The sequence below is a fragment of the Bombina bombina genome, chromosome 5, assembly GCF_027579735.1.
Source record: "Bombina bombina isolate aBomBom1 chromosome 5, aBomBom1.pri, whole genome shotgun sequence".
NCBI classification, from domain to species: domain Eukaryota; kingdom Metazoa; phylum Chordata; class Amphibia; order Anura; family Bombinatoridae; genus Bombina; species Bombina bombina.
The window spans coordinates 827,897,870-827,910,067 of NC_069503.1; the positions used below are offsets into that span (position 1 = coordinate 827,897,870).

General features: G+C 44.6%; 1 protein-coding gene across 1 annotated transcript in view; it reads right to left on the minus strand.

The window, feature by feature from the left end:
* Positions 1-12,198, minus strand: part of SMCHD1 (structural maintenance of chromosomes flexible hinge domain containing 1) — a 1,770,687-nt gene that overhangs the window by 661,378 nt on the left and 1,097,111 nt on the right. The window contains exon 27 of the mRNA XM_053715865.1: positions 3,446-3,564. Within this exon, the coding sequence (XP_053571840.1) occupies positions 3,446-3,564 (119 nt within the window). The remainder of the gene's footprint in view (positions 1-3,445; positions 3,565-12,198) is intronic.

The window sequence follows — 12,198 nt, forward strand, 5'->3', positions numbered from 1 at the left end:
AATATGTAGATACGCATCCTTTAAATCCACGGTAGTCATAAATTGACCCTCCTGGATTGTAGATAAAATTGTTCGAATGGTTTCCATTTGAACGATGGAACTCTGAAAAATTTGTTTAGAATTTTTAAATCCAGAATTGGTCTGAAAATTCCCTCTTTTTTGGGAACTACAAACAGATTTGAGTAAAATCCCCGACCTTGTTCCACAGTTGGAACTGGGTGTATCACTCCCATCTTTAACAGGTCTTCTACACAATGTAAGAATGCCTGTCTCTTTATTTGGTTTGAAGATAAGTTAGACATGTGGAACCTTCCCCTTGAGGGTAGTTCCTTGAACTCCAGAAGAAAACCCTGAGAGACTATTTCTAGTGTCCAGGGATCCTGAACATCTCTTGCCTAAGCCTGAGCAAAGAGAGAGAGTCTGCCCCCTACTAGATCCGGTCCCGGATCGGGGGCTACCCCTTCATGCTGTTTTGGTAGCAGCAGCAGGCTTCTTGGCCTGTTTACCCTTGTTCCAGCCTTGCATTGATTTCCAAGCTGGTTAAGTCTGGGAAGCGTTACCCTCTTGTCTAGAGGCTGCCGAGTTGGAAGCCGGTCCGTTCCTGAAATTGCGAATGGAACGAAAATTGGACTTATTCTTAGCCTTGAAAGGTTTATCTTGTGGGAGGGCATGGCCCTTTCCCTCAGTGATGTCTGAAATAATCTCTTTCAATTCTGGCCCAAAAAGGGTCTTACCTTTGAAAGGGGTATTAAGCAATTTTGTCTTGGAAGATACATCCGCCGACCAAGACTTTAGCCAGAGCGCTCTACGCGCCCCAATTGTAAACCCTGAATTTTTCGCCGCTTACCTCGCTAACTGCAAAGCGGTGTCTAAAATAAAGGAATTAGCTAACTTAAGTGCGTGAATTCTGTCCATGACTTCCTCATACGGAGTCTCCCTACTGAGCGACTTTTCCAGTTCCTCGAACCAGAACCACACCGCTGTAGTGGCAGGAATAATGCACGAAATAGGTTAAAGGAGGTAACCTTGCTGTACAAAAATATTTATAAGCAAACCCTCCAATTTTTTATCCATAGGATCTTTGAAAGCACAATTGTCCTCAATAGGAATGGTCGTGCGCTTGGCTAGAGTAGAAACCGCCCCCTCGACCTTAGGGACTGTTTGCCATGTGTCCTTCCTGGGGTCGACCATAGGGAACAATTTCTTAAATATAGGAGGAGGGACAAAAGGTATGCCTGGCTTCTCCCACTCCTTATTCACTATGTCCGCCACCCGTTTAGGTATCGGAAAAGCATCAGGGTGCACCGGGACCTCAAGGAACTTGTCCATCTTGCACAATTTTTCTGGGTTGACCAGATTGTCACAATCATCCAGAGTAGATAGCACCTCCTTAAGTAATGCGCGGAGATGCTCTAATTTTGATTTAAATGTCACAACATCAGGTTCTGCCTGCTGAGAAATTCTTCCTGTATCAGAAATTTCCCCATCTGACAAACCCTCCCTCACTGCCACTTCAGATTGGTGTGAGGGTATGACAGAAAAATGATCATCAGCGCCCTCCTGCTCTACAGTGTTTAAAACAGAGCAATCGCGCTTTCTCTGAAATGCTGGCATTTTGGATAAAATATTAGCTATGGAGTTATCCATTACTGCCGTCAATTGCTGCATAGTAACAAGCATTGGCGCGCTAGAAGTACTAGGGGTCGCCTGCGCGGGCATAACTGGTATAGACACAGAAGGAGATGATGTAGAACTATGTCTACTTCCTTCATCTGAGGAATCATCCTGGGCAACTTTACAATTTGTGACAGTACTGTCCTTACTTTGTATGGACGCTATGGCACAATTATCACACATATTTGAAGGGGGAACCACATTGGCTACCATACATACAGAACATGATCTATCTGAAGGTACAGACATGTTAAACAGGCTTAAACTGTTTAATAAAGCACAAAAACCGTTTTAAAACAAAACCGTTACTGTCTCTTTAAATGTTAAACAGGGCACACTTTATTACTGAATATGCGAAAAACTATGAAGGAATTATCCAATCTTTACCAAATTTTCACCACAGTGTCTTAATGCATTCAAAGTATTGCACCCCAATTTTCAACCCTTAAAATGTGGAAACCGGAGCCGTTTTTAATTTTAACCCCCTTACAGTCCCAGCTACAGCCTTTGCTGCGACTTCACCAATCCCAGGGGGGTATATGATATCAAATGAAGCCTTCTAGGAACGTTTTTAGTGGATTCCAGACCCACACACATGCAGCTGCATGTACTGTACTCAAAAGTAACTGCACAGTAATGGCGCGAAAATGAGGCTCTGCCTACTACAGAGAAAGGCCCTTCCTGACTGGGAAGGTGTCTTAACAAGTGCCTGGTGCTAAAAAACGTTCCCCAATGTTATAAAAGTGTGAAATTCAACTTCAAACTGCATATAATACTTAAATAAAGCAATCGATTTAGCCCTTAAGAGTGTCTACCAGTGTATAGCCCATAATAAGCCCTTTATTCTGTTTAAGACTAAGAAAATGGCTTACCAATCCCCATGAGGGAAAATGACAGCCTTCCAGCATTACACAGTCTTGTTAGAAAAATGGCTAGTCATACCTTGAGCAGAAAAGTCTGCAAACTGTTCCCCCCAACTGAAGTTCTCTCATCTCAACAGTCCTGTGTGGGAACAGCAACTGATTTTAGTTACTGTCTGCTAAAATCATAATCCTCTTTTAAACAGAACTATTCATCTCTTTCTGTTTCAGAGTAAATAGTACATACCAGCACTATTTTAAAATAACAAACTCTTGATAGAAGAATAAAAAACTACAACTAAACACCACAAACTCCTCACCATCCCCGAGGAGATGCTACTTGTTCACAGGGGCAAGGAGAATGACTGGGGGGGCGGAGCCTGGGAGGGACTATATGGACAGCTCTTGCTGTGTGCTCTCCTTGCCTTTCCCTGTGGGGGAGGAGAATATCCCACAAGTAATGGATGACGCCGTGGACCGGACACACCAATGTTGGAGAAAGTATCAACAGCCCTATCACACATGGCAAAAACTTAAAAATCAGTGAGACAACTTAATATTGTGCTTGACTCAGAAAGAAGTTCCATGCTAGAAGTTGACCAAGGCCTAGTGAGGCAGTACTTATGCCCTAATAATAATAATAATCACAAAAACGTTTCTTAAGAAAAACAGAACTAATATAAACCCTTTGCAACATTACATTGATAAGAGAGATAAGTTAAAGCAGAGGCAATGGGGTGCCCTTCATTTCTAGACATTAGTTGAAAACACTGTGCAGACGGGATAAAAAATAATAAATGATAGTTAAGGAATTCATGGAAATTACAAATTGTAGGTACAAGATGGTAAAATCTTACTCATTTAAGGTGACAAGTACAAAGAAAACAATGGTGAAGGAAAGTATTACATACCTGGTAGGTCATTTTAAGAATGCTTTTATCAAGATTATTTCCTGAAACACCCAGAAAATTCACACATGAAGATGACAAGGATTGTATCTGATTTCCAAACTGGTCCGTCAGTGTTAATACTGAAATAAAACAACAAATATCCATAACTTAGGACATTGTAAACTAGATTTTTCTTTGCATAAACATTTTGTAGATGATCCACTCATATAAACCATCTGGGATTGTTTTTGTAAAAAGGTATAATTTTGCTTATTTTTTTAATAACATTGTACTGATTTTCAGACTCCTAACCAGGCCTCAAAAGTATCCGATGTTGATCCAGGTGTCCAGATTTGTGCTGCTATTTTTGGTGTAATCTGTCATTTCATATGCAGGGAAGGGGGGAGGGTCTGCTCTTTCTGCTTTCACAGTCCCTTTCACTAGGTGTTCCACCCTAACCTCATCAACAGTGCAAAACTGGGAGCTTTAAGTAAGTTTTAAAAAAAGGTTTTATACTGCATTTTTAGATCAATATCGGTTTTAAATGAAGTTATATGAAAAACAGAATTTATGTTTACCTGCTAAATTTCTTTCTCCTACGGTGTGTCGGGTCCACGGCTTCATCCTTACTTGTGGGATATTCTCTTCCCCTACAGGAAATGGCAAAGAGAGCACACAGCAAAGCTGTCCATATAGCCCCCCTCTGGCTCCGCCCCCCAGTCATTCGACCGACGGTTAGGAGAAAAAGGAGAAACTATAGGGTGCCGTGGTGACTGTAGTGTACAGAAATAAAAATTTTAAACCTGACTAAAAGCCAGGGCGGGCCGTGGACCGGACACACCGTAGGAGAAAGAAATTTATCAGGTAAACATAAATTCTGTTTTCTCCTACATTGGTGTGTCCGGTCCACGGCTTCATCCTTACTTGTGGGAACCAATACCAAAGCTTTAGGACACGGATGAAGGGAGGGAACAAGTCAGGTAACCTAAACGGAAGGCACCACGGCTTGCAAAACCTTTCTCCCAAAAACAGCCTCCGAAGAAGCATAAGTATCGAATTTGTAAAATTTGGCAAAAGTATGCAGAGAAGACCAAGCCGCTGCCTTACAGATCTGATCAACAGAAGCCTCGTTCTTGAAGGTCCATGTGGAAGCCACAGCTCTAGTAGAGTGAGCTGTAATTCGTTCAGGAGGCTGCCGTCCGGCAGTCTCATAAGCCAATCGGATGATGCTTTTCAGCCAAAAGGAAAGAGAGGTAGCAGTAGCTTTCTGCCCTCTCCTCTTACCAGAATAAACGACAAACAGGGATGATGTCTGTCTGAAATCCTTTGTTGCTTCTAAATAGAATTTTAAAGCACGGACCACATCTAGGTTGTGTAACAAATATTCCTTCTTTGAAACTGGATTCGGACACAAAGAAGGGACAACAATTTCCTGGTTAATATTCCTGTTGGAAACCACTTTTGGAAGAAAACCAGGCTTGGTACGCAAAACTACCTTATCTGTATGGAATACCAGATAAGGTGAAGAACACTGCAAAGCAGACAATTCAGAAACTCTTCTAGCAGAAGAAATAGCAACCAAAAACAGAACTTTCCAAGATAGTAACTTAATATCTATGGAATGTAAGGGTTCAAACGGAACCCCTTGAAGAACTGAAAGAACTAAGTTTAGACTCCATGGAGGAGTTATAGGTCTGTAGACAGGCTTGATCCTGACTAAAGCCTGTACAAACGTCTGTACATCTGGCACAGCTGCCAGACGCTTGTGCAACAAAACAGACAGAGCGGATATCTGTCCTTTTAAAGAACTAGCTGACAAACCTTTATCCAAACCCTCTTGGAGAAAGGAAAGTATCCTAGGAATTTTAATTTTACTCCAAGAGAATCCCTTGGATTCGCACCAACAGATATATTTTTGCCATATCTTATGGTAAATCTTCCTAGTCACAGGTTTTCTGGCTTGAACCAGAGTATCTATAACCGAATCTGAAAACCCACGCTTAGATAGAATCAAGCGTTCAATTTCCAAGCAGTCAGTTGCAGAGAGGCTAGATTTGGATGTTCGAATGGACCTTGTACTAGAAGATCCTGCCTCAAAGGTAGCTTCCATGGTGGAGCCGATGACATATTCACCAGGTCTGCATACCAAGTCCTGAGTGGCCAAGCAGGAGCTATTAGAATCACAGAGGCCTTCTCCTGTTTGATCCTGGCTACAAGCCTGGGAAGGAGAGGAAACGGTGGAAACACATAAGCCAGATTGAACGACCAGGGCGCCACCAATGCATCCACTAGTGTCGCCTTGGGATCCCTGGATCTGGACCCGTAGCGAGGAACCTTGGAGTTCTGACGAGATGCCATCAGATCCAGATCTGGAGTGCCCCATAGTTGAGTTAACTAGGCAAAAACCTCCGGGTGAAGTTCCCACTCCCCCGGATGGAACGTCTGCCGACTCAAATAATCCGCCTCCCAGTTGTCTACTCCTGGGATGTGAATTGCAGATAGATGGCAGGAGTGATCCTCCGCCCATTTGATGATCTTGGATACCTCTCTCATCGCCAAGGAACTCTTTGTTCCCCCCTGATGATTTATGTACGCTACAGTCGTCATGTTGTCCGACTGAAATCTTATGAATCTGGCCTTCGCTAGTTGAGGCCAAGCCAGGAGCGCATTGAATATCGCTCTCCGTTCCAAAATGTTTATCGGGAGAAGAGACTCTTCCCGGGACCATAGACCCTGAGCTTTCAGAGAGTCCCAGACCGCGCCCCAGCCTAAGAGACTGGCGTCGGTCGTGACAATGACCCACTCTGGTCTGCGGAAACTCATTCCCTGAGACAGGTGATCCTGAGTCAACCACCAGAGGAGTGAGTCTCTGGTTACCTGGTCTACTTGAATCTGGGGAGACAAGTCTGCATAATCCCCATTCCACTGTTTGAGCATGCACAGTTGCAATGGTCTTAAATGAATTCGAGCAAAAGGAACCACGTCCATTGCTGCAACCATTAGTCCTATTACTTCCATGCACTGAGCTATGGAAGGCTGAGGAATAGATTGAAGAACTCGACAAGCGTTTAGAAGCTTTAACTTTCTGACCTCTGTCAGAAAAATCTTCATTTCCACGGAATCTATTATTGTTCCCAGAAAAGGAACCCTTGTGGACGGGGACAGGGAACTCTTTTCTATGTTCATCTTCCACCCGTGAGACCTGAGAAAGGCTAAAACAATGTCTGTATGAGCCCTTGCTTTGGAAAGGGACGACGCTTGGATTAGAATGTCGTCTAACCCCTTAAGGACCAGCGACGTACCCTGTATGTCGCTGGCCTTTTTTTGGGACTTGATTGTTTTATAGCGCGGTCTTGCCACCAGCGTTGAGACTGCTCTTTTCCACAAAGCCTGCTGGAGGGAGGGCATTAATAGCGTGTTCTTGCTAGACTTGTGCTATTATGGCCTGAAAAAACCCTTAACGACCAGTGACATACAGGGTACATTGTGGTCATTAAGGGGCTAGGTAAGGTGCTACCGCAATGCCCCTCGGCCTTAGGACCGCTAGAAGGGACCCTAGCACCTTTGTGAAAATTCTGGGAGCAGTGGCTAAACCGAACGGAAGAGCCACGAACTGGTAATGTTTGTCCATAAAGGCAAACCTCAGGAACTGATGATGATCTTTGTGGATAGGAATATGCAGGTACGCATCCTTTAAGTCCACGGTAGTCCTGTATTGACCCTCCTGGATTGTTGGTAAAATCGTTCGAATGGTTTCCATTTTGAATGATGGAACTCTAAGGAATTTGTTTAGAATTTTTAAATCCAGAATTGGCCTGAAAATTCCCTCGTTTTTTGGGAACTACAAACAGGTTTGAGTAAAAGCCCAGACCTTGTTCCGCTGTTGGAACTGGGTTTATCACTCCCATTTTTAATAGATCTCCTACGCAATGTAAGAATTCCTGTCTCTTTATCTGGTCTGAAGATAAGCGAGACATGTGGAACCTTCCCCTTGGAGGAAGTTCCTTGAACTCTAGAAGATACCCCTGAGAAACTATTTCTAGTGCCCAGGGATCCGGAACATCTCTTGCCCAAGCCTGAGCAAAGAGAGAAAGTCTGCCCCCTACTAGATCCGGTCCCGGATCGGGGGCTACTCTTTCATGCTGTCTTGGTAGCAGCAGCAGGCTTCTTGGCCTGTTTACCCTTGTTCCAGCCTTGCAATGGTTTCCATGCTGGTTTAGGCTGGGAAGCGTTACCCTCTTGTCTAGAGGCTGCAGAGTTAGAAGCCGGTCCGTTCCTGAAATTGCGAAAGGAATGAAAATTAGACTTGTTCTTAGCCTTGAAAGGCCTATCCTGTGGGAGGGCATGGCCCTTTCCCCCAGTGATGTCAGAAATAATCTCCTTCAATTCTGGCCCGAAAAGGGTCTTACCGTTGAAAGGAATATTAAGTAATTTTGTTTTGGACGACACATCCGCCGACCAAGATTTTAGCCAAAGCGCCCTGTGCGCCACTATTGCAAAACCTGAGTTTTTCGCCGCTAATTTTGCTAATTGAAAAGCGGCATCCAAAATAAAGGAATTAGCCAACTTTAGTGCGTGAATTCTGTCCATGACTTCATCATATGGAATCTCCTTTTGGAGCGAACTTTCTAGTTCCTCGAACCAAAAAGACGCCGCCGTGGTGACAGGAATAATGCACGAAATTGGTTGCAGAAGGTAACCTTGTTGAACAAAAATTTTCTTAAGTAACCCTTCTAGTTTTTTATCCATAGGATCTTTGAAAGCGCAACTGTCCTCTATTGGTATAGTTGTGCGCTTAGCTAATGTTGAAACTGCCCCCTCTACCTTAGGGACCGTTTGCCATGCGTCCCTTCTGGGGTCGAAAATGGGGAACATTTTCTTAAATATAGGAGGGGGAACAAATGGTACACCTGGCTTCTCCCACTCCTTAGTCACTATGTCCGCCACCCTCTTGGGTATTGGAAAAGCATCAGCGTGCACTGGGACCTCTAAGAATTTGTCCATTTTGCACAACTTCTCTGGAATTACCAAAGAATCACAATCATCAAGAGTAGCTAGCACCTCCTTAAGCAGGGAGCGGAGATGATCTAGCTTAAATTTAAATGCCACGATAACAGAATTTATGTTTACCTGATAAATTACTTTCTCCAACGGTGTGTCCGGTCCACGGCGTCATCCTTACTTGTGGGATATTCTCTTCCCCAACAGGAAATGGCAAAGAGCCCAGCAAAGCTGGTCACATGATCCCTCCTAGGCTCCGCCTACCCCAGTCATTCGACCGACGTTAAGGAGGAATATTTGCATAGGAGAAACCATATGGTACCGTGGTGACTGTAGTTAAAGAAAATAAATTATCAGACCTGATTAAAAAAACCAGGGCGGGCCGTGGACCGGACACACCGTTGGAGAAAGTAATTTATCAGGTAAACATAAATTCTGTTTTCTCCAACATAGGTGTGTCCGGTCCACGGCGTCATCCTTACTTGTGGGAACCAATACCAAAGCTTTAGGACACGGATGAAGGGAGGGAGCAAATCAGGTCACCTAAATGGAAGGCACCACGGCTTGCAAAACCTTTCTCCCAAAAATAGCCTCAGAAGAAGCAAAAGTATCAAACTTGTAAAATTTGGTAAAAGTGTGCAGTGAAGACCAAGTCGCTGCCCTACATATCTGATCAACAGAAGCCTCGTTCTTGAAGGCCCATGTGGAAGCCACAGCCCTAGTGGAATGAGCTGTGATTCTTTCGGGAGGCTGCCGTCCGGCAGTCTCGTAAACCAATCTGATGATGCTTTTAATCCAAAAAGAGAGAGAGGTAGAAGTTGCTTTTTGACCTCTCCTTTTACCGGAATAAACAACAAACAAGGAAGATGTTTGTCTAAAATCCTTTGTAGCATCTAAATAGAATTTTAGAGCGCGAACAACATCCAAATTGTGCAACAAACGTTCCTTCTTTGAAACTGGTTTCGGACACAGAGAAGGTACGATAATCTCCTGGTTAATGTTTTTGTTAGAAACAACTTTTGGAAGAAAACCAGGTTTAGTACGTAAAACCACCTTATCTGCATGGAACACCAGATAAGGAGGAGAACACTGCAGAGCAGATAATTCTGAAACTCTTCTGGCAGAAGAAATTGCAACTAAAAACAAAACTTTCCAAGATAATAACTTAATATCAACGGAATGCAAGGGTTCAAACGGAACCCCCTGAAGAACTGAAAGAACTAAATTGAGACTCCAAGGAGGAGTCAAAGGTTTGTAAACAGGCTTAATTCTAACCAGAGCCTGAACAAAGGCTTGAACATCTGGCACAGCAGCCCGTTTTTTGTGAAGTAACACCGACAAGGCAGAAATCTGTCCCTTCAGGGAACTTGCAGATAATCCTTTTTCCAATCCTTCTTGAAGGAAGGATAGAATCCTAGGAATCTTAACCTTGTCCCAAGGGAATCCTTTAGATTCACACCAACAGATATATTTTTTCCAAATTTTGTGGTAAATCTTTCTAGTTACAGGCTTTCTGGCCTGAACAAGAGTATCGATAACAGAATCTGAGAACCCTCGCTTCGATAAAATCAAGCGTTCAATCTCCAAGCAGTCAGCTGGAGTGAAACCAGATTCGGATGTTCGAACGGACCCTGAACAAGAAGGTCTCGTCTCAAAGGTAGCTTCCAAGGTGGAGCCGATGACATATTCACCAGATCTGCATACCAAGTCCTGCGTGGCCACGCAGGAGCTATCAAGATCACCGACGCCCTCTCCTGATTGATCCTGGCTACCAGCCTGGGGATGAGAGGAAACGGCGGGAACACATAGGCTAGTTTGAAGGTCCAAGGTGCTACTAGTGCATCCACTAGAGCCGCCTTGGGATCCCTGGATCTGGACCCGTAGCAAGGAACTTTGAAGTTCTGACGAGAGGCCATCAGATCCATGTCTGGAATGCCCCACAGCTGAGTGACTTGGGCAAAGATTTCCGGATGGAGTTCCCACTCCCCCGGATGCAATGTCTGACGACTCAGAAAATCCGCTTCCCAATTTTCCACTCCTGGGATGTGGATAGCAGACAGGTGGCAGGAGTGAGACTCCGCCCATAGAATGATTTTGGTCACTTCTTCCATCGCTAGGGAACTCCTTGTTCCCCCCTGATGGTTGATGTACGCAACAGTTGTCATGTTGTCTGATTGAAACCGTATGAACTTGGCCCTCGCTAGCTGAGGCCAAGCCTTGAGAGCATTGAATATCGCTCTCAGTTCCAGAATATTTATCGGTAGAAGAGATTCTTCCCGAGACCAAAGACCCTGAGCTTTCAGGGATCCCCAGACCGCGCCCCAGCCCATCAGACTGGCGTCGGTCGTGACAATGACCCACTCTGGTCTGCGGAATGTCATCCCTTGTGACAGGTTGTCCAGGGACAGCCACCAACGGAGTGAGTCTCTGGTCCTCTGATTTACTTGTATCTTCGGAGACAAGTCTGTATAGTCCCCATTCCACTGACTGAGCATGCACAGTTGTAATGGTCTTAGATGAATGCGCGCAAAAGGAACTATGTCCATTGCCGCTACCATCAACCCGATCACTTCCATGCACTGAGCTATGGAAGGAAGAGGAACGGAATGAAGTATCCGACAAGAGTCTAGAAGTTTTGTTTTTCTGGCCTCTGTCAGAAAAATCCTCATTTCTAAGGAGTCTATTATTGTTCCCAAGAAGGGAACCCTTGTTGACGGGGATAGAGAACTCTTTTCCACGTTCACTTTCCATCCGTGAGATCTGAGAAAGGCCAGGACAATGTCCGTGTGAGCCTTTGCTTGAGGAAGGGACGACGCTTGAATCAGAATGTCGTCCAAGTAAGGTACTACAGCAATGCCCCTTGGTCTTAGCACAGCTAGAAGGGACCCTAGTACCTTTGTGAAAATCCTTGGAGCAGTGGCTAATCCGAAAGGAAGCGCCACGAACTGGTAATGTTTGTCCAGGAATGCGAACCTTAGGAACCGATGATGTTCCTTGTGGATAGGAATATGTAGATACGCATCCTTTAAATCCACCGTGGTCATGAATTGACCTTCCTGGATGGAAGGAAGAATAGTTCGAATGGTTTCCATCTTGAACGATGGAACCTTGAGAAACTTGTTTAAGATCTTGAGATCTAAGATTGGTCTGAACGTTCCCTCTTTTTTGGGAACTATGAACAGATTGGAGTAGAACCCCATCCCTTGTTCTCTTAATGGAACAGGATGAATCACTCCCATTTTTAACAGGTCTTCTACACAATGTAAGAATGCCTGTCTTTTTATGTGGTCTGAAGACAACTGAGACCTGTGGAACCTCCCCCTTGGGGGAAGTCCCTTGAATTCCAGAAGATAACCTTGGGAGACTATTTCTAGCGCCCAAGGATCCAGAACATCTCTTGCCCAAGCCTGAGCGAAGAGAGAGAGTCTGCCCCCCACCAGATCCGGTCCCGGATCGGGGGCCAACATTTCATGCTGTCTTGGTAGCAGTGGCAGGTTTTTTGGCCTGCTTTCCCTTGTTCCAGCCTTGCATTGGTCTCCAAGCTGGCTTGGCTTGAGAAGTATTACCCTCTTGCTTAGAGGACGTAGCACCTTGTGCTGGTCCGTTTCTACGAAAGGGACGAAAATTAGGTTTATTTTTTGCCTTGAAAGGCCGATCCTGAGGAAGGGCGTGGCCCTTACCCCCAGTGATATCAGAGATAATCTCTTTCAAGTCAGGGCCAAACAGCGTTTTCCCCTTGAAAGGAATGTTAAGTAGCTTGTTCTTGGAAGACG